Source organism: Elaeis guineensis, chromosome 7 (assembly GCF_000442705.2).
Source record: "Elaeis guineensis isolate ETL-2024a chromosome 7, EG11, whole genome shotgun sequence".
NCBI lineage: Eukaryota > Viridiplantae > Streptophyta > Magnoliopsida > Arecales > Arecaceae > Elaeis > Elaeis guineensis.
In genome coordinates, this window is record NC_025999.2 from 87215316 (window position 1) to 87239139 (window position 23824).

Here is a 23824-nt window from a genome sequence, read left to right on the forward strand (position 1 = left end):
GGGACCCCAAAAGAAACGTTATGCCAGTGTAAGCACCTTCAGCCAATGCACCACCTAACAGAAGTTGCACCAAACCAGCTACCGCATGACATTTACAAGGAAGCTTTGCCTTTGACGCCATATAAAATTTCAATCACCCAGAACATACACCAAAGAACAGACCAACTCCGCTTACTTCAATTGGCCACCCTCGTGGATCGTTGAGAAGGCCAAGAGATGCCATCAAAAATTCCAACTCCACGTTGGCTTAATAAAGATTCCCCGGTCCAACCCGGCACCCAACAATCCCCATCCATCTGATGTGTTTCCATAGGTGATCATACACTTCTTCACATCTTATAGTTCTTTTTTTTTTTTTTTTTTTTTTGAAGAAATTTTGTAGCAGTCTTCAAGCCATGAAATTGAGAACTTCCATGGACTTTTCAAATTCATGGACTTTAACTTAATGAATAGTACACAACAAATACCATGCAAATGTAGTCTGTACAGAATTTGAAGCAAACATCAATGAGGCAGTCAAGGATTACATGATGGATTTAGTGTTACAGCATTGCAGGACTTTCTATACAAGGGTGGTGAACGCAATAACACCCATTTGCAGCAGCTTTGAAGATAGCCAGGTGCTCATATAACCTGCAGTGAAAAGTAACGCGAACACAAACATCATTATACATCCCCCGCACCTAAATGCAACAGCATGATTTTCTGCCCACAAATCTTAACCACAAAGCATGTTTTTCCAAACAAAGAGACTTACTCCAAGATGAAGTCAATAACCACATGGATGGATTTAATGTCACACTTTAGACAACCTTCAGGACAAGGTTGGCAGATGCACTAACACCCCTCGCTGCAGCTTTCAAAATTGCCCGGTGCCTATATAACCTGCAATTCATTAACAGGAACCCAAAAGCCATCATACATCCATCATACATATAATTACAACAGTTAAGATTCTCTTTGTCCAACTAATTTCTTGACTATAGAAGCACATTTCTCTAAACCCCAATACTGTTATATTCCGTATGCCCTTTGATAAAGAAAGGAACGTTTGTACTTTCTACAAAATAAAATCATCCTTATTATTTCGTATATTGGTACAGTAGCTTAATTTTTTTTATCAAGACATTGTAATTTTATCAAAGAAACAGTTGAGAGAACCAACAACACAAACCATGGATGAAATCCTTCTTGCTAGAAATTACATTAAATCATTTGTCAAAGATTTAGCCATTCAAAAACCAACATGGGCCAGCCACATAGACGATCTACATTTTGTCATTAAATGATTTTAAATCATTAAATCTTTTATTTTTACGAAAGATTTAATATTTAGCCCCTCTCTCCCTCTTTGTCATTAATAATGAAAAAGCTTTTTTCAAGAAAATCATTCAAAACATTATTAAAGATTGGTAAATATATATTTATTCATGAGAAAGGATAAAATGATCACAGTATTTGTATCAGTATACAACTGTTTAATTTTTGGAAATTTTGCAGTTTTGGAGCACTGTTATTTTTCTTGCAGGAAAGGACCATTTTAAAATTTTTGAACAATCTCATCCCTGAATCCAAAAAATATGCTCCAGCAGCTTAGGCAGAGTTGGGTGCACATATTTTCATTGGAGATGCACATATTTTATATTGTTCAGCTACAATACACATAGGATGGAGTGGATCCCTAGGTGCAATTGTCGAAAAATCTCAAAACTATGTCATTCTTGCAATAAATAAATAAACAATCTATCAATTCTACAACAACAAAAATAAAATGGGTTATTTCCTTAATTTTTTGGAAAATTTTATATAAATCAACATAACATACTGATCAATATCTATATAAATTAATATATAAACATGTTAAATTATTTACAATACATTCCTGACTAACTGTACTAAAGATCCCCTATCTGGGAGCAGCTATAAGAGCATTTACAGGTCAGGCAGCAAAGTGGCAGTCCAAAAAAAAAAAAAACAGTTGGTAAAATAAAACACGAAGCAGCAAAGTAGCATCCTAGAAAACATTGCAAGGCAGGAGTAGTTAAAGTAGCGTTTGGTGCATTACATAGATAATGTTGCTATGGTAATGTAATTGCAGAGGGAATGTGATTACCTAATAAAATTACAGAGAATCCTATATTGCAGTATTTCGTATGTGCAGTAATGTTGTTGTAAAATTACAGGGAATCCTACATTGCAGTGTTTAGTATACAATTTAGATTACATGGAATATAAGCTAATTTTTTCAGTACCCCCATCCTTACTTATTGATTATTGTCTATTTTCTAGAGGGTCAACTTAATTTGAGACCAACCATTTTCGTGACATCATCCATTATATTTTCTTTTATATTTTCACCAACTGGGACTACCCATAATTTATTTTGATTTATTTTGATGGAAAAATTTTGGTTCTGAAGTTATCTTGTTACAAGATTGAAGGATTGTAAGATTATATGTAATCACATAACCACCTCTCCCTAGACAATCAGATTACATCTTTTTGAGGTAATGCTGCATTACATATAATGCAGAATTATCTGTGAAAGTAACGAAACAAACAGTGTAATCTGATTATCTGTTGCAAAATTATATGTAATCCTATCAGGATTACATGCTACCAAACGCCCCTTAAGAAGCATCTGGATAAGGTATTCCTACAATTGCTCAATCATATTAAGCATTTGAAGATATTTTGACACAACCTAGATCTAGAATAGGTCACAAATGCAATGAAGCTTGCAAATTCATCAACTAAAAAGCAATTAGTTTCATGATGGCGGCATATAGCAGTCAAAGCTCATAAATGCTGGGAAGCTTTTGGGAGTAGGGGCAAGAATAAGTTTGCACAGCACCCAAAATTTAAGGATCCTGCAACTTTGCCTACATGATGGTACTGCATATAACAAGAATGATCAATGCTGCTCTATTGTTGGTTGATTCTTAACAATCAAATTTCTTTTCCTTAAAATACCTGTTTTCCATTACTACTAGCAATGACTTCCTCTTATTTCATCCTTTCCAATATCCCTCTCCCTTGTTCGATCTTACTCATCAAATGACACTCAATTCATATCTATAAGTTTGATCATTGATTCATATCTGTAGGTTTGATCATTAACAAGGTTCAAATACAAGGATAAAAAAGACCAAAGGATAGTACCATGTACATCCCTTGACCCGAACTATGGGTCATATTTTAACCAAAAAAAAAACCATTCAAGTAGTTAATTCTAAAGCACCATATACTCAACAAAGGTTGGTCAGAAAAATCTCATTGAAGGTACCTTACCTGGTAAATAAGTTCTGATACCTATTTTACCTTTTTCTTAAACTTGGTTAAATGCTACGTAAGATAACTTGGTCCCTGCCTTTTTCTGATCAACAAGTTAACCCCTCCCTCAACATCAAAAAAGCGTCAAGACAAGCACCAGCTCCGGAGCCATGCCTACCTGGTCTCCGCTAGGACCAAGCTAGCTAGGTTCAATCAAGCTTTGCATGAAAATATTTCAAGCCTGAAGTTCGAGATCAAGCTCAGCTTCAATGTTGATTATTATACAAAACATATAGGGGTCATTGCTTGGTGCAATGGTAAAAAGCTGGGGCTGACAAGCACAATGGCATGGGCTCGAGTCTTGGGCAGCTACTTTGTGCAAAAAAATGCCAAAGCTTAGGACCGTCCCCTCTTTGCGCCTCTCAAGATCCCGGATCTTCATAATTGGGCAATGTCCTTTCACATATATTGTAATATATTAAACCTATTTTGAGCTATATCAGGCTGTGCCTAACCAAGCTAGGTTTGTTTCCAGTCAGCTTGAAATTAATTTTGAGCCAATGAACCTAGTTCAAGCTCGGTGTGCCTGTTTCGAGCTTATTCTGAGTCAAGATCGATCCACTCGGGTCAACTGACAACCCAAGTCTTCCACATTTCCTATTTGAGGTGTGCTGAGCTCCCTCTTCAAATTCCGCCTCAGATTTCATCCTGTATGCGCTTCCTCTTTGGCTATATTTCCACAAGAACTTCACTGTAACTAGTTTTACATCTGGGCAGCAAGCAACTTGTTGCATCTTCAGCATACAACCAGTTAACTTGGAGTAGTTTGAAATTGAACTTTGAACTGTAAAAGTATTTGAGCCAACTTTACACCTTAAAACCTTTTTTTTGTAACTTCATTTTGTTCCAACCAATGGATTTTGTGAATAAAACTCATGGTAGTTTCATATATTATGCTAAAAGATAAAATTGAGGGATTGAGCAAAATAGATCCTTAAGTTTTATTGCTAGCAGAAGTACTAGGGAGGAATTCTTGAAAATCATTTCCCCTTTTAGCACCTAATGCATTCATTATCTGTGTGACTTGTGTACCTTTCTTCTCAATCCTACATGCTTTACAGATTTAATAGAATAGATTTGACTGAAATTTAATAGGATGCAACAGAAACATGGCATTCCAATATTCTAGAAGTCATGTCCATCTAATGTATTAAGTGGTATTGACACTTTCCCTTATGCACAGCTAACACAATCATGACGGCTAGGCATGCCTGGCTGATCCAGTTTTGGCAGACCAGGCATAACTATATGGTGCAACCTCAATACAAACATATGTGCTGACTATGATCTTTCAAACATCAGCACATACAAATCATCTATCAGTTGAATTCATCATGGAATTTTCTCTCTTTTTTTTAAAAAAAAAAAAAAAAAAGCAACGAAACAAAAATTCCAAACCACTGACATAATGCAGTCTCAATGTCAGTGACAGCTCAAATGATTCAAAATCCACCTATTCACCAGCCCCTTACTCTTGAAGAATTACACTATAAAGAAAATGGAAATTGCAGCAGAACAAGTTGAATTTTAAGGGGACAAAGGTTCTCCAGTTGTATCAAAATAAGCTAAACAGCAGGTTGCCTGGCTGCTCGTCAGCAGCAAGCGGTGACAGAGCAGGCAAAAAGATCCTTAAGTTAATGCACACCATTTGAATATGGGACCAGATCAACCATTGACACTGCCCCCCAACCAAACCCATTACACTTTCTGATGTTTGTGGCCACTTTTCCTTCTACCTGCCGCAATACAAGAGCTAATAATATAGCATCACAAGTGCAATGATGACTATGGATATAGATCCACACAGTTTGAATATGCAAGTCAGGAAACACTTTTACAACTATAATATAATAGTGGTTGTTGAATAATTTGTTCTACAGGATATAAAGAATGATGATCACTAGAAAGTGTTGAGAAGAAAAAGGAAGAATGACATGAAAGCTCACCCCACCAAAGCAATTCCCCAGGTTGATAAGGTGTAGATAATTTTTCCAGCCTCCCAAACATTTCTCCACTTGCTCCTATCTTTAATGCCACCCAAAACCCTTGTCACAGCTGCAATCTCATATGTCAATTTAGGTATATATAAATATGCCAAACTGTAAAATAGAATAATCCAAACACAAAAAGATCAAGTCCTAGAACACAAATCACATGCACTAGATACCCAAAGGAAGCCAGGAATTGTAGGATGTCATATCCTAGATGCTTTTAGTACAGAAAACATGATATGAAGTTAAAATATAAAAGAGTATTATAGAAAGGAAGAAAATAATGTAATTGTCTAAGAAGTCATGCTCATCTCTCCAATTTAAAAAAGAAAAAGAAAAAGTCATTCACTAGCTAACAAGTGAGAGAAGAAATATCATATCATACATAAATAGATATTAAAGCATTTTTAATAATACGCCCTTTTAGGAATCACATAGTTATAAGCCAGCATCAATTTAAAATTTTCCAGATGGCCATATCATACCATACACCTTCAAAAAGAGCATGCACCAGACAATGGAAACCATAATTGCAAACAAATGCATAATATAGTACACAAGAAACAGAAAATGAGAATTAGGAAAAGGTCCAAAAGTTGGAATTGGCAAACGATCAGCTAAAGCAAATCAAAACTTATGCAAAATACATGGGAAGCCTTCAAAAAATCATCGCGAAATCACAGACAAAATACTGTGCAGTGGCTTTGCACAAGTTTCTCAGTAATCAATGATTTTTCAAGTAATCATGTTCACATTTCCCATCTATTTCCTCGTCATGAGGAAACTGAATCAAATATATTTCCATGTGTTTCCCCAAAAATATTAAGCTGTATAGGAAGCAAATTTCAGGTAAAACTGAAAATGAAACCTTAGTTACCAGAATTGGGAGCAAATGTATGCCTATTGCAGGCATAGGAAAGCAGATCTCTCTCTTTCAAAAAAATTAAAAAAAGAAAAAAGAAAAAAAAGAAAAAGGAATAGGAAATCCTTAAAAGGAGGGTGCAGGAAAGAGTGACAAAGTGGATACAGCACTGTAAGTACAAGTGTCTGTCAACTAAGGATGAAACATACAAGGTCCATTCTTTTGAGGATAAATATTTACCTAGACATCCATATTTTCCTTGATAAATATTTTCAGGCAATATTTAGATAAAAAAATAATTTATTCATATTCTTATATTTTTTTATGCATGGAAAAGTGGCTTCAAAATCTGTTACCCACGTTTTTTTGCATTACTACTTTCCTGGTAACTTACTAAAATTTATCCATATTTTTCATAATATCCTTTATGGTTTTTATGTTTGAAGAAAGTGGATGACTAAGTTATTGGGCATTGAATGATGAAGGCATTGGAAATGAGAATGAGGTATTTTAGTAATAAAATTAAATGCCTACTTTACTAATTGATGAAAAAATTATTTAGCCACCCTTTAGGTGGACAAAATTTTTCCTCCATTTCATGGGTAAATACTACTCATGGAAAATAACTTACCCATCTTGAAAAGCATGAGAACATGGATAAGTTGGTCAATGAAAAAGTTAACCAACTTTCTCATAATATTTACCCATAAAAGAACAGGCCCACAAAAAGAAAGGGAGGTATGATGGAATGGAGACTCTAAGAAGCAAAGTTTCACAAATTTTCATATGACAAAAAAGAAAAAGGAAAAAAAGCATGTTAAGACAATGGTAGAGATTAGAGGACAAAAGATCACATCATTCAATAACCCAAAAAACTTGAAAAGAAGACCATCAAGGTTTGAATGAACTTTGAAAGGACTTGGAGGAGATGCATGCTAAGATCCACTTATACATAAAATCAATCCCTTCACATTCGTATAGGGATCCCAAACTACAAGTGGTATTCTTCCAAAAAGAGTAAAGTAATGGATTTTACAATACAGAAGCATGTTATTAAAATATAATCTCTTCTTATGCATAAAGATATCCTGGTTTACAATCAGTACAATATGATCCCAAATAAAATCTAACAAATATGAATATCAGTGATCTTTTAAGAACCTATCAAATAACCAAGCTTGAAGTGTAATTGCATAAATATTAACAATGTTTGTTATTATGCTTTCTGTTCATACAGGATAAAAATATCTACATCAACAGATAAAAATTCTATCAGATATGCAAAATCATTTACATAAAAAGTGTTTTCATGATTAAAAAAAATAAAATCAATGTATGACTATTATCAAAGCTATGTTGTAGATTAGAGGGAATTTCCTGAACAAATATCATATTACAGTTTCAGAAAAAGGGTCCATGTAAACTTACTTTTCTGCAGTTCCTCCGGCGTTAAATCCTGATGTTTTAAGATAATGAAAATTATTAGATTATGCAATGCAAATAGGAAGCAACTCCTAAAGCCTCTAAACCATACCTTAGATTTTGGGTTTTCTAGGATGCATCTAGCTATGAAGTCGGCAATGCCATCAATTACATTCTCTTCACTAATGATGACATAATTTTCATTATCGATTCCACTAACTTCCTCCAAGCAACCTGGGACAATATCATGAGTGACCCACACCCACCAACTAGGCTCTCCATGATCAACATCTACCATAATTTCCACAGAATTTAAATTGGTCCCTGATTCAAAAAATTCATATTAATGTTAATTGAAAACAGGTGCCAAAAAAATGACTCGAACCACTAAAGGCATGGTTCTCCAGGACTAACCTGTGGCTTCGCTAGATGGGAATTTGCCATTTGGTAAATCTGTTGACTCCTGATGAAGTGATTCAAGTTTGGCCAGGAAGCTCGAGCTGTCCGCCGCAGCTACAAGGCGTGTATATAACTGCAAATTGACAACTTTAGATTACTTGACTTCAGACTGATATAACCATAATCAACTAGTTTTATATCAAGCTATGAGGGGTTAGCTTTTCATGTCAGATGTGAAACCTTTTTCCCTTTTTCACAATTGGGATGTCAATAAGACACTTAACAACTGCCTTTTATCTCATAGGTTTAGATTATGAACATTTAGATACATTTTTCCGTAGATATATAACTGACTGTGGTTGAACATGAAAGGAAGATGCAGGAACAAATTCAGATGCAATAGCAGGAAAAGGAGGCTCTTAAAATTTCCAGGAAGCTTAAGTACATAATAAGGTTTGAATAGAGTGGAATAGCAGATATTATGACATTTTTGGAATTTTAACCCATATATATGCAATATAGTAAAAACTAAAACAGTGACTATGTAATTGAAGAATCGGCTGGAATGACAAGAATGCAGGTGTTAGTGTGACCAAGACAATGGTGTGGCTGCAGATCCCTAGTAAAAGAAACAAGCAAATAAGTATGAAGTCTGGAAAGAGATAGAGATCTCCACCCTTTCAGACTGAAGCAGCTCAGGAACCAAATAACATTACTTCCAATGGACATCAGGATATGCACGGACTAGTTCCATATAACTCAGAATTATAAACACATTAACAAGCCTCTCCACATACACTGGAATTAATTGTCACATTTCGGACATAAATTTCCAGAATATGATAAGCCAAGATCTTCATAATTAACCATTGGTTTTACTTTTTTTATTGAACGTTTTGAAATTTCGTATTTTCCATAAATGCAGAAGAGAGATAGGTTACCGATTTACAATTCATCATTTTTATGTGCGAGCAAATAGATTGCAATTTTGCACACATCCTCACGCTACAATCCCGTGTCAAGCCTAATCAAGGTTTAACTATGAAAAAATTGACGGAAAGAAAAGAAAGGAGGAGGATGAGGAGAAAGAGGGCTTTACATCGGGAGGGCAATCTTTGGAGATGGAGGGAGATTTAGAGAGGCCCTGGAGGACGGCAAGATTGTCGGCGAGGACGGTTTTAAGGCGGAGGTTCTCGGCCTTGAGCTGCGCGATCTCGTCCTCCTCCGCCGCCTCGGCCTTCCGCTCGCGGCGGTACTCGAGGGCGCTCCACGCCACGTCCGCCATCTCGATCATCGTTCCCACCACCTCCAGCGGGATCGCATGCCCGTGCCCCACCATCTCCCAATCTCTCTAAGAAAACAAGAATCCGGGAGGAAACCCTATAAGAAGAACAAGAAGGAGAAGAGATGGGGGAAAGGAAACCCTAGGGAGAAGCCTCTCTTTCTTCGAATTGGGGTGGAAGAAGAAGACGGTGACGTGTGAAGCAATGATTAAAACGAGTCAGTTCGGACATGCGATTGCTGACTAGGCTTCCCCCGGAACATCACCAGAAGTTGTGGAAACCCGCGCGGTCTGTTCATTCTATGATACACGCGATTAGGTTACCGGTGCGGGGCCGAAATATGTCGAGTTTGCCCCTGCCTGTTTCTAAAAGCCGTGGGTTGCAGCTGCTTGGGGAGATTTTATGGGAATGGTTAACATGAACTGTGTTTGTATTTGTTGGATGATAATTAAGCATACCCTCTAATATAAACCATGAAGCACGTATGATATATTATATAAACTTTAGTATTTAGAGCTGTAGTTTATTCGCAAGAGAGAATTGTTGAGGCGCATCCAATCATGGATAATGTTTCTATACATAAAGCTTCCATAGTTTAAACCCAACGTGTGCCACAATTTATTTATTTACATACTTTTTTAGTAATATTTCCACACTTGCATTGAATTGTTGTAAGGTGTTAGTATAGAATACATTTCGTATAAAGATCTTGATGACTGTTTACCAAAAAAAAAAGATCTTGATGACTTGTTATTGATGGACAAAGAAATAAGACCTCAGATCTTTACGAATTATTTTCCAATGTCCAAGATAACATAATGGAGCTCCATCAGCGCTTCACGTGGTGGGTTATATGGATGTCTGGTGAATGATTTGTGTTTTATTTTACATCTTCCACATGTGAACAAATAATTTTATTTTTTATAATGGAATATGACAAAAGGATTTATCTATAATTAATATAGACAATTTTTTTTTTTGTGTGTGTTGACCATCGTTCTTGTGTTTCATATAGAGTAGAAATCACTTACAGATGCTACAAAGAAATACAAAAGATGAGATTGTGACACTTATTTTTTGAATTATTTTGAAGTCCACAAAACATAGAGATTGCTGATCTTATATTTGTAAATCCAACTCTACAAATAAATATGAAATCTTAAGTTGCACTCTAGGTCCTCCGAGAACTATAAAATATTTTAGGTTTATCAACCTTAAAAATTGCATAAACTATTTAAAATTTGCATTCAAAAAAAAAAATTTCATACTTGCAAGTGAGAGGAATGATTAAACCCAATTGATAAGGTTAACTTATAGCCATGCATTATTTGTTAACTAGCAAAAGCTAGCTTCCATTTATGACATGTTGTCCAACTATTAGATTTGGATAAAAATTATCATAGATTGATGGAAAATAATCATATTGTACTAGCAGGTGAATATAATTAGATAATAGAAAAATTTAACAGAAATATAATAATTAGCAAAAGCTATATTCATGAAAAAAAAAAATAAAACTCAAAAATCAAAAAGTGTAACCAAATACATCCTTAAATATTAGATGCTGCATAAAATTTTGATATATCTGTCTAATATGAAAAAAATATTATTATATCAAGATTCGGATGCTGTATAAATATGAAAATTATTTTTTTCTTACAAAAATATGATTATAGTTGTTTTTTTCAAAAAAAATAAATTATCTTTTGGACCTTTCAGATGCTACGAAGGCCTCCATCAGGTTTCGGGAGGATTAGAAGCCCCTTATGAGGGCCAAGATCTCCATAAGCATCTTCAACCTCCCTTTCCTTTTTGGGGTTTCCGTTAACAAGTCATGGGAGCTCCACCTCCAACTCCAATCCTTCCTTTCATATTTCCTATCACCTTGATGACTCTTAGAACCCCTCCTACCTCATCATCAAGATTGGGATAGGTGCCTTCGACTCCCCATTTAGTGTTCCATGATGATGATGATCACTATAAGTTTAGCCTCAGTGCCAGTGAGCTCATCTTCTCCATTCTCTTCAAGCCATACCTCGACAAATTCAACATCGAGAAAACCATCGAATCCATGGTCATTGCTTTAATTATTTGGAGAAAAATCACCGTCGATGCCAACACGAATGGGGAGGAACCAATGGATGGAGTTGTGATGCCCATCATCAAATTTCAATCAAAGGATAGAAGCTACCTTAAGAATAAGGTAAATGGATTTCCAATGAATTTCACCACTAGAGGCCACGACATCCAAGGCACCCTTTCCCTCTCCATCCCCATGCTTTCCCTCTTCTTTCCTTTTTCCCTTCTTCTTTCCTTTTTCCCTCTGCCGCATCTGAACGAGATATGATTTTCTCCTTTGCAACTTTTAATTTATGGCCCTCTCCATCCGCATGTGTGGATTTGACTCGAAGATACTTCCTCTTCTTCCTTTCATCCCATTTGAGTGAGAGGAATGTGAATGGATGTGTATGGTAAAAGGAATGGAAGAAATGGGAGAAATGTGCAGTAAGAGGGCATGCATAGAGAACGAAGAAGAGGAAGTGCTTAGGAATAAGTGTATGAAGGAAAGGAGGAGAGAAGGAAGGTACAAGAAAGATGGGGAGGGAGAAGGGGGGGATGAGGAAGCCATCTAGAGGGAGGGAGGAATAAGAGATGCATATGATCTCTCATTGTGCCATAAATACAATGAAAAAGGTAAAAAAAAAAGGAAATGAAGAGAAAAAAAAAAAAAAAAAAAAAAAAAAAAGAGAGGAGAGGTCTGAGATAGCTTACAATGGGACAATATTTTCTCCGAGTGCATTTATCATTTGGATTAACACCTAATTAGACACTTCAGAGATGGATAAAAAATAAAATGCTGAATATATATATATATATATATATATATATAATGAAGAATACGTTGGCATTTTCTATGCCTGCCGCTTGACATGCGTCGAGGAGTTTTGTGAAATAGTCCAGAGTTTGAGGGAAAAAAAAAAAAAGGATGGCATCACAAGCAACGGCAGTCTAACATTACATGTATTACAGGATTCAATTCAACCAAAAACCTCTAATAAAGTTATTGTGAATCCTTGAACTGGCTTATTCTTGAGTCAATTAACCTTAAGTGTAAAACTACAAATGAAAATCCTTTCTGTTTGGTAGAATTAATTCTCCTTATAGAATATTAACCTATGCATAATGTAGCATCATGCAATTTATGTATCTTTTTTCGTCAGTGAACTACACTGAATCAGTATATGTCATTACATATTTAACTTAATATCCAAATTAAATATTTCTTGCACTACAACTTCAAGAAAAAAAAAGATAATGTCAAACATACCCCTCATTAGAATCGGACAAAATGCCCATTATATTTAAGCCAGTAAAGAATGTTACACAACAATATACAAGGATACCTGTTGGGTATAAAATATCCACAACCGAAGTCCTCAGCAGAATCAACTCCAGGAAGACTCCGTCCGGACTCCTACGGGAGCCGGACTTCGCCTTTAACTTTGATTGCAGGAAGACTCCGCCTGGATTCCTACAGGAGCCGGACGTCATCCTCGACTCCAACGACTGCAGACAGACTTCGTCCGGACTCCTACAGGAGCCGGACTCCGCCGACAACTTCAACCGCAAGTAGACTCCGCCCGAACTCCTACGGGAGCTGGGCTCCGTCCTCAACATCAACTGCTGGTAAGCCTTGTCCGGACTCCTACGGGAGCCGGACTTCGCCTTTAACTTTGATTGCAGAAAGACTCTGCCTGGACTCCTACGGGAGCCGGGCTTCATCCTCGACTCCAACGGCTGCAGACAGACTTCGTCCGGACTCCTACGGGAGCCGGACTCCGCCGACAACTTCAACCGCAAGTAGACTCCGCCCGAACTCCTACATGAGCCGGGCTCCGTCCTCAACATCAACTGCTGGTAAGCCTTGTCCGGACTCCTACGGGAGCCGGACTTCGCCTTTAACTTTGATTGCAGAAAGACTCCGCCCGGACTCCTACGGGAGCCGGGCTTCATCCTCAACTCCAACGGCTGCAGACAGACTTCGTCCGGACCCCTACGGGAGCCGGACTCCGCCGACAACTTCAACCGCAAGTAGACTCCGCCCGAACTCCTACGGGAGCCGGGCTCCGTCCTCAACATCAACTGCTGGTAAGCCTTGTCCGGACTCCTACGGGAACCGGACTTCGCCTTTAACTTTGATTGCAGAAAGACTCCGCCCAGACTCCTACGGGAGCCGGGCTTCATCCTCGACTCCAACGGCTGCAGACAGACTTCGTCCGGACTCCTACGGGAGCCGGACTCTGCCCACGACTTCAACTGCAGGTAGACCTCGCCCAAACTCCTCCGGATACCGGACCTCACTACCGACTCCAATCGAACTTCGACCGACAAGTCTGGACCTCCTAGCAGGCCACAGTAACGGCCATGATTCTGCCCCACTCCCTACGGCGGGCCCTACGCAGCTCCATTACTCCCTGACAGGCCGTATTAACGGCCACGATTCTGCCCCACTCCCTGCGGTGGATCCTGTGCGATTCCACCACTCCATGACAAGTCACGACAGCGGACGCCGCTCCACTCCCCGTAACTGATTCCACGTGACGAGCCACGGCGATAGCCACGATCCCACTCCATTACCCTCCGCAATAAATTCCTCCTGACTCTGGGCAGCCCACGACCAGACGGTTACGGGTGTCGCTATCAATTTGTTGCCCCCTCCGTCTATAAAAGGGGGACCCCAGATACGTTATTCTATAAGCTCTAATCTTTCATCTAAAAACTCTGCTAAATTCTCCGTTCGAGCACTCCATTCTTGTTGAGGCAGAGAACTGACTTGAGCGTCGGAGGGTCTTGCCGGAGTAACCCCACCTCTGATTTAGACTTCCTTTGCAGGTCCTGGCGGCGACCGCGACTTCTCCGACTCCAGCTTCTCCGGCGCAAGCGGATTTTTGCACCAACAGGATTGGCGCTAGAGGAAGGGGCTGTGTCTTCGCAGTACCCTTGTTCTTAAAGGAGCGCTCAACGGATCCACCTCCGGTCATCTTATCCGGCACCCACTCCTCCTTTCCTCATCTGATGCCTTCTCGCGAGACCTTCGCACAACTACCTCCGGCTATGGTCGTCGATAAGGAGTGGCCGGACGATCGGCCTCTATCGGATTTCGTCAACACAATTTCGGGAGGATCCCAGCGGGAGGCAACCAACATACCAGCTGTATCCTCCAAGCGGCAAAAAGTTGAAGAACCCATAACTTTTACCGAAGAAGACACCCAGAGAGTCTAATTCTCTCATAACGATGCGGTCGTAGTTTTCTTGAATATAGCAAATTACGACGTCCGTCGCATTCTTGTCGACAACGGAAGTTCGGCCGACATCTTGTTCTTCGACGCCTTTTCAAGAATGTCTGCTCTTGGCGGTCATCTGAGGCCGATTTGCTCCCCCCTGGTGGGGTTTACCGGTGACGCCGTTCCGACGAAAGGAATGATAGCTTTGACTGTGGCCGCGGGTCAATATCCAAAGCAATCCAGGGCTCTGGTGAATTTCTTGGTGGTGAAGGCGCCATCCGCCTACAATGCAATCCTTGGCCGACCCGGCCTCAATGCTCTCCGAGCTGTCGTTTTGACCTACCATTTGAAGTTGAAGTTCCCCACCAACCAGGGGATCGGAGAGGTCCGGGGAGACCAAGCCCTGGCCAGACACTGCTACAGCATCGCCTTGCAAAGAAGCGATCAGGCTGACCCCTGTCCGGTCGATGGACTAGATGCTCGCGATGACCTCGCCGAAGAAAGGGGCGGCCCAATCGAAGATCTGGTACCAATCCCTTTGAATGATGGGAACGCAGAGCATGTGGCGCTAATTGGCTCCAACCTGGGGGAGGAAGTGCGGACGTGTCTTATTGATTTTCTACGAAGGAATGCGGACATTTTCGCTTGGGTTCCAGCAGACATGCCGGGGATTGACATAGAAGTCATGGAGCATCATCTGGCCGTCGATCCAAAACATCGACCGACGAAAGAAAAAATCCGGAGTCATGCCCCGGAGAGGCAGAAGGCGATAGCCGAGGAAGTGGATAAGTTCCTCAAGGCCGAATTCATTAAGAAAGTCAATTATCCTGATTGGATTTCCAATGTTGTTCTGGTCAAAAAAGCAAACGGCAAGTGGAGGATGTGCATAGACTTCAAAAAGCTGAATAAGGCTTGTCCAAAGGACAGCTACCCCCTTCCCAGAATCGACCAACTGGTGGACGCGACCTCAGGCCATGAGCTCCTCACCTTTATGGACGCGTTCTCCGATTATAATCAAATTAGAATAGCGTCTGAAGATGAAGAAAAGACAGCCTTCATCACTAATCGCGGTCTTTACTGTTACAGGGTCATGCCTTTCGGCCTCAAGAATGCGGGCGCAACCTACCAACGGTTGGTGAACAAAATCTTTAAAGAGCAGATCGACCGAAACATGGAGGTCTATGTGGACGATATGCTCGTAAAAAGCAAGTCTTCCAGAAATCATGTCGTCGATCTCGAAGAGACCTTTGACGCTCTCCGAAAGTATAAAATGAAGCTGAACCCAACTAAATGCGCTTTCGAAGTAACCTCAGAAAAGTTCCTGGGCTTCATGGTATCGGGGTGCGGGATTGAGGCCAATCCAGAGAAAATTCGCGCCATCCAGGAGATGACCGCCCCAAAGTCGATCAAAGAGGTTCAACGCCTCACAGGGAGGATAGCGGCTCTTAATCGCTTCGTCGCAAGGTCGGCCGAACGGTGCTTGCCCTTCTTTCAAACCCTCAAGCAGCCGAAGAACTTATACTGGACCTCTGAGTACCAACAGGCGTTCGATGAGTTAAGGAGTTACCTTAGCTCACCCCCGCTGTTGGCAAAGCCTGAACCTAGGGAGGAACTGTTTTTATACCTAGCGGTCTCTCCCATGGCCCTCGCGGCCGTCCTTGTCAAAGAAGAAGCGAAAGTCCAGCGACCAGTCTACTACATTAGCCGCGCGCTGAGGGACGTCGAGACCAGGTACACCAAATTAGAAAAACTGACCTACGCCTTGTTGGTTGCAGCTCGGAGGCTCCGACCCTACTTTCAAGGGCACACCGTGACGCTACTCACCGATCAACCGATCAAAGCGGTGTTGCACCGGGCAGACACCTCCGGAAGAATGGCAAAATGGGCGATCGAGCTCACGGAATTTGACATCAACTACAGACCTAGACCAGCAATAAAGGCCCAAATACTGGCAGATTTCATAGTGGAGTGCACCATCCCAGAGGAGGTCGAGCCTGAGCAAAGCAAAGTGGACGACCTGAAGTCTCAACCGAACTCACCCAACGAAGAGGCCAATTCCTCCGATCACTTTTGGACCCTCTATGTGGACGGATCCTCCAACGTGTCGGGCGTAGGTGCAGGCCTGATCTTGGTCAATCCGGAGGGAGTCATCGCGGAGTATGCCCTGCATTTCGAGTTCCCCGCAACAAACAATGGAGCGGAATATGAAGCTCTGATTGCAGGACTAAGGATCGCCAGAGAGCTGGGAATAAGTCAGCTCCGAGTGCACAGTGACTCTCAACTGGTGGTGGGGCAAGTCAGCGGGAGTTACGAAGCGCGGGAGGACAGTATGGCCAGATACCTTGAGAAGGTAAAGGAGCTCACCCCCGCCTTCAGCAGCTTCAACATTAGACAGATTCCAAGGTTGGAGAATACCAGAGCTGATCTTCTCTCCAAGCTGGCGACATCAGCTCCGGTCGAATTGCCCAAAGGCATCCTTTTGAAGTTCTAAAACACCCGAGTACAGAAGAATCGCGGCCCGTAATGGAGATCGACCACGAGCCCAGCTGGGTCGACCCGCTGATAACCTATCTCAGAGATGGAGTTCTCTCCCAGGACGCGAAGGAGGCTCGGAAGCTCCGAAATCAAGCCTCCCGGTACATCCTTTATGAGGGCAAATTATACAAAAGATCATACTCCTTGCCCCTCTTGAGATGTCTCCGACCCTCGGAAGCTGACTACGCCTTGTGGGAAGTACATGAGGAGATTTGCGAAAATCATTTGGGGGCTAGATCTTTATCCCACAAGCTGCTCCGCCAGGGATATTACTGGCCAACGATGCATCGTGATTCGATTGAATATGTCAAAAAGTGTGATCGATGCCAGAGGTACGCCAACGTCCAGAGACAGCCCGCCACCGAGCTCACACCCTTGAGTGCCCCATGGCCTTTCGCGCAATGGGGGATGGATATCCTTGGCCCTTTTCCCATGGCGTCCGGGCAAAGAAAGTTCCTTCTTGTGGTGATCGACTACTTCACCAAATGGGTTGAAGCCGAACCACTGGCGAAAATCACAGAAGCAAAAGTATAAGATTTCGTCTGGAAGTCGATCGTGTGTAGGTTCGGTCTGTCCAGAACCTTAATCACTGATAACGGACGATAATTTGCAGGAGCAAAATTCGTCGAATTCTGTGAAGATCTAAATATCTCCCACAATTTTACATCAGTAGCCCACCCCCAGGCGAATGGCGAAGCTGAGGTGACTAACAGAACCCTTTTGCAGGGAATTAAGACGAGGCATGAAAAAGCGAAGGGAACTTGGGCGGACGAGCTTTACCATGTACTATGGGCGTATCGATCTACCCAGAGGCTACCTACGGGGGAGACCCCCTTTGCTTTAGCCTCGGTACGGAAGCCGTCATCCCAATCGAACTAAAACTCCCGTCGGCACGAGTCGTGGCATTCGACGAACATCAAAATTCGCAAAGTCTTAGAGCCAACCTCGACCTGCTGGAAGAAAGACGGGAGATTGCTCAGGTTCGAATGGCAGCCTACAGACAGAAAGTTGCTCGATATTACAACGCCCGGGTCAAGAACAAGGCCTTCAAAACAGGAGATCTAGTGCTCCGACGAGCTGCTGTCTCGCAACCCCAAGACCGGGGGAAGCTCGCCCCAAACTGGAAAGGACCGTATGAAATCAAAGAAGTGGTCCGGCCAGGAACTTATTATCTTAGGGAACTCGGAGGAGCCGACCTCCCGCGACCGTGGAGCTCGAAAAACTTGCGAGTGTACTACCAATAACTTCATTTTAATTGAAAGTTGCGTATCTGTATGTCTTTGAACAATGCAAACAAACTGTGTCAAAAACGAAAGGGAAATCTCATCCCGACAAAGTCGAAGGCCCGGTTCCATTTAGACCGGATGGGGGGAGAGGCCCTACAACGCCCGTATGCGCCCCCACAGCCCTGTTAGGGACAGGAGGAGAACCTCGCCCTAACTTGAGCAAGGTCGAAGGCCCGGTTCCATTTAGACCGGATGGGGGGAGAGGCCTTACAACGCACTAATGCGCCCCCACAGTCCTGTTAGGGACAGGAGGAGAACCTCGTCCTAACTTGAGCAAGGTCGAAGGCCCGGTTTCATTTAGATCGGATGGGGGGAGAGGCCCTACAACGCCCGTATGAGCCTCCACAGCCCTGTTAGGGACAGGAGGAGAACCTCGCCCTAACTTGAGCAAAGTCGAAGGCCCGATTTCATTTAGACCGGATGGGGGGAGAGGCCTTACAACGCCCATATGCGCCCCCACAGCCCTGTTAGGGACAGGAGGAGAACCTCGTCCTAACTTGAGCAAGGTCGAAGGCCCAGTTTCATTTAGACCGGATGGGGGGAGAGGCCTTACAACGCCCATATGAGCCCCCACAACCCTGTTAGGGACAGGAGGAGAACTTCGCCTTAACTTGAGCAAAGTCGAAGGCCCGGTTCCATTTAGACCGGATGGAGAGAGTGTTGGGTACAATATACCCATGGCCGAAGTTCTCAACAGGATTAGTCCTTGCGGACTCCGTCCGGACTCCCACGGGAGACGAGCTCCGTCACCAACTTCAACTGCCGGAGCCGGGCTACGTCGCCAACTTCAACTGAAGAAGGACTCCGCCCGAACTCCCACGGGAGATAGGCTCCGCCTACGACTCCGACCCCAAGGAGGACTTCGCCCGGACTCCTACGGGAGTCGGGCTTCGTCGCCAACGTCAACCGCCGGTAAGATTCGTCCGGACTCCTACGAGAGCCGGACTCCGCCGACAACTTCAACCGCAAATAGACTCCGTCCGAACTCCCACGGGAGCCGAGCTTCGCCTTGACTTCAGCGGAGAAAAACTCCGAGCGAAAAGGAAAAAGGAAGGCAACGGACTATGATAGCTACGATTGAAAAACGGACAGCGATCGAGGTACAGAAAGCTCTGTCACCGCAAGGACTGGGGCTCCCATCGGGAGTCCCAGCTTTTGAGGAAGTTTTCGACACAAAACAGGACAACTTACTTAGGGTGACAGAAGCTCGGATCCCCGAACTCAAGCCCTAGGAGAGACCCCAGGCCCGAATGGCCCCAAGCGAGCCTGCAGTCATTGACGGGAAAATGACAACCAGGTATCTTCGAACGGCGTAAAAGTCGAAAAGGAACTCGGCAAATAACAATCCAACACGAATAAAAGAGATCGTCGACGACCTTGGGACGACGTGAAAAAAAAATGAAGAAAAGAAGGAAGAGAGAAGAAAGAAGAATAAAGAAGTTCGACAGACGACTACTCGATACAAGATGCAGACGAGGTAATAAAATCTCTTTTTCATTTTTCAACTGACAGGATGTACGTTACAAGACCCGGTGGGCCAGGAAAAAAAAATGTATACATCATTGCGAGTCTCGCGAACACGGTTTGGAAAGGATGCACCGGAGGCCGCTTCGAGCTGCAAACTTCTCTTCCCATTTCTGTCCTTCCCAGCCGCGTCGTCCAGTACGTGTGATGGGCTCATCGGCTTTCGCCCCGCCTTGTTTCGCTCCACCTTCGAAGTCCCAACCTCAGGGGGAAAAGGATGGGATAGATTCCCGAGGGCGGTAAGGGCAACAGCAGCGGCGACGAAGACCTGTTTCAAGAAGAACCGGAGTCACCTTGGGGGCAACGGTGGTGCCAGAAATATGCGTCATCACCGAATACTCCGTGGTGGCCACCGTCCAGAACGCTCTAGCAAGGTCGGCATGCGCTACTTCCACCATCCCCGCAACAAGTTTTACTATCCCACCGTCGATGTCGATCGCTTCTGGTCCCTCGACCTCGACGGCATCAAGGATCCCGCCACAGCTTGTGACGACAGCTCTGCCCTCTTGACCGGTATCACCCCACCTTGCTACTCCGAAATTCTCGGACAGAATACCTTTACCGGCGGTCCCCGTTATTAAACCCCTGTTGTTGAAGGAATTCTTCCTTGAGCCCCCTTTGAAACGACGGGGATCCTCAGCGGCCACTTGATGACCGGCGAACTCACCGGCCGCTGTTCTCCTCCTCGCCTTCCTCCAGGCCCGATACATCCCTTCAAGGATGGCCTCCGGAGTGGAGGGCATGACGTGGGAACCCCCAAGGTGAAGAATCGAGGGGCTAAAGACGGCGAGGGCTGGTGCGGAGGAAGTGGCTGAGTAGTTAGGCTCTCAGACGAAAGAAAGATACCGTCCTTTCGGCAGGATAAAGCCCCGAAGGAAGAGTAGGGGGTTTAAATAGCCAGCGGATCTTAGCACAGTTATGGCGGCGGGTGTCCCTAGGCCAATTGGTGCATGCCATGTGTCCCACGTGTCCCACTCGCCGCTATCGAGGATTGACTGTTCGCAAATTTCTGTAGCGCAACGCTTGGGATCACGTTTCGGCGGGAGTTCCGAAAAGATTCTTCAGGTCGCCCCGATCCGAAAAGACTCCAGCATGCGCACATTTAATGCCAAAATATCTGAGGGCGGCAGTGCGCAGGATTCGAGGGGATGATTTCGGCTGTGCCCATCTCTCTGTACTTCCTTCGTTCGAAATTCAAACTCGGAAGTAGGGAGATTGGTGTTGGGTATAAAATACCCACAGTCGAAGTCCTCAGCAGAATCAACTCCAGGAAGACTCCGCCCGGACTCCTACGGGAGCCGGACTTCGCCTTTAACTTTGATTGCAGGAAGACTCCGCCTGGACTCCTACGGGAGCCGGGCGTCATCCTCGACTCCAACGGCTGCAGACAGACTTCGTCCGGACTCCTACGGGAGTCAGACTCCGCCGACAATTTCAACCGCAAGTAGACTCCGCCCGAACTCCTACGGGAGCCGGGCTCCGTCCTCAACATCAACTGCTGGTAAGCCTTGTCCGGACTCCTACGGGAGCCGGACTTCGCCTTTAACTTTGATTGCAGAAAGACTCCGTCCGGACTCCTACGGGAGCCGGGCTTCATCCTCGACTCCAACGGCTGCAGACAGACTTTGTCTGGACTCCTACGGGAGCCGGACTCCGCCGACAACTTCAACCGCAAGTAGACTCCGCCCGAACTCCTACGGGAGCCGGGCTCCGTCCTCAACATCAACTGCTGGTAAGCCTTGTCCGGACTCCTACGGGAGCCGGACTTCGCCTTTAACTTTGATTGCAGAAAGACTCCGCCCGGACTCCTACGGGAGCCGGGCTTCATCCTCGACTCCAACGGCTGCAGACAGACTTCGTCCGGACCCCTACGGGAGCCGGACTCCGCCGACAACTTCAACCGCAAGTAGACTCCGTCCAAACTCCTACGGGAGCCGGGCTCCGTCCTCAACATCAACTGCTGGTAAGCCTTGTCCGGACTCCTACGGGAGCCGGACTTCGCCTTTAACTTTGATTGCAGAAAGACTCCGCCCGGACTCCTACGGGAGCCGGACTTCATCCTCGACTCCAATGGCTGCAGACAGACTTCGTCCGGACTCCTACGGGAGCCGGACTCCGCCCACGACTTCAACTGCAGGTAGACCTCGCCCAAACTCCTACGGATACCGGACCTCACTACCGACTCCAACCGAACTTCGGCCGACAAATCTGAAACCCCTGGCAGGCCACAGTAACGGCCACGATTCTGCCCCACTCCCTGCGGCGGACCCTACGCAGCTTCATTACTCCCTGACAGGCCGTATTAACGGCCACGATTCCGCCCCACTCCCTGCGGCGGATCCTGTGTGATTCCACCACTCCATGACAAGTCACGACAGCGGACGCCGCTCCACTCTCCGTAACTGATTCCACGTGGCGAGCCACGGCGATAGCCACGATCCCACTCCATTACCCTCCGCAATAAATTCCTCTTGACTATGGGCAGCCCACGACCAGACGGTTACAGGCATCGCTATCAATTTGTTGCCCCCTCCGTCTATAAAAGGGGACCCCAGATACGTTATTCTATAAGCTCTAATCTTCATCTAAAAATTCTGCTAAATTCTCCGTTCGAGCACTCCATTCTTGTTGAGGCAGAGAACTGACTTGAGCGTCGGAGGGTCTTGCCGGAGCAACCCTACCTCCGGTTTAAACTTCTTTTGCAGGTCCTGACGGTGACCGCGACTTCTCCGACTCCAGCTTCTCCGGCGCAAGCGGATTTTTGCACCAATAGGATACCAATGCAATCTTTTTCTCAATCAAAGATCTAAACATCAAAGCATCATATTTCGATTGTCTAGAGTGAGAAAGAAAAATCGAAGGTTAGGATTTGCTCTGATTCCGCTCATGGAGGGTTGGGGGAACTCAGGGGGTGGGAAAGAAGACTGCTGACAGACATCTCAAGTAGGATCCTCCTCAAGGGAGGCTTCGCAGCCGGAACTAGGGAAGGATCATGGTGGTTTTGACTCGCAAGGCCCCCGCAGGGCTGTCTGGTGGTGTGATAACTGATGAAGCTCGTTTTTGGGCACAAGTTGTATAGAGTTTCCATCGATTCCGATGGGAGATGACAAGGGCAACAACAGAAGATATCGTGGTTCTTGAGAAAAGGTTTACCAAGGTTATAGCTTTTATTAGTGAGGAAGTGAGCCATGCGGTTGCCAAGTTGAAGTCAGCTTTGCTGGGTAAGTTTCTTGGTTGTGGTTTCTCACTTGATGTTGTTCAGAAAAAGATAAAAATTAGATGGAATCTGTCTGGAGATTTGCATATCTCTCCGTTATCGGAGGGTATTTTGGTTTTTCGCTTTTCTTCTGAGGAGAAGAATCGTGTATTTGACAAGGGGCCTTGGTCCCTTGCTGGGCAACTGTTGGCTCTGAAAAGTTGACGGCCAAACTTTAAGCCCGGCCATGCTGGCATCCGGCAAGCTAGAGTTTGGGTTCGGTTGCCTGATCTGTCGTTAGAACTATGGAAGAGGGAGAAAATTTTGCGCATTGTTGCTGCTAGTGGTAAACTTTTATTTCTTGATGAATGGACAGAGGCTTCTACTAGGCTGGGCTTCGCTAGAGCATGTGTGCTTATAGATACCCAGCAGACAATCTGCCCTAGTGCAAAGGTTATAGTCAATGATGAAATCATTTGGCAAGAATTTATTTACGAGAATTTGCCTGACATCTGTTATATCTATGGAAGAATTGCCAATGAATCTGAGACTTATGACTGTTTGAAATTACCAGAGAAGGAAAGGAAAAAAGCTGTATATGGATCGTGGATCAGGACATCTCCAGAGTTTCAATGGGAAGTAATGGGTCGGCGCAACTTGGGAGCTCCTCATCCTCAATGAAGCAGAAAGCAAGTAAGGTTGGGTCTT

At 43.9% G+C, this 23824-nt stretch overlaps 1 protein-coding gene across 2 annotated transcripts; it reads right to left on the reverse strand.

Moving 5' to 3' along the window:
• Nucleotides 1-416: 416 nt before the first annotated feature.
• Nucleotides 417-9473, reverse strand: LOC105048708 (uncharacterized). 2 transcript variants are annotated; one of them, XM_010928126.3, is made up of 7 exons: nucleotides 9107-9473; nucleotides 8023-8140; nucleotides 7721-7932; nucleotides 7615-7642; nucleotides 5280-5388; nucleotides 813-885; nucleotides 417-633 (listed from the first exon to the last, which is right to left on the reverse strand). In XM_010928126.3, exons 1-7 carry the CDS (start codon nucleotides 9344-9346, stop codon nucleotides 625-627), a joined length of 789 nt encoding a protein of 262 aa, XP_010926428.1. In that variant the 5' UTR covers nucleotides 9347-9473; the 3' UTR covers nucleotides 417-624. The 2 variants fall into 2 exon arrangements, with proteins under 2 accessions (XP_010926428.1, XP_010926427.1); XM_010928125.4 differs by having other exon boundaries at nucleotides 758-885.
• Nucleotides 9474-23824: the final 14351 nt, after the last annotated feature.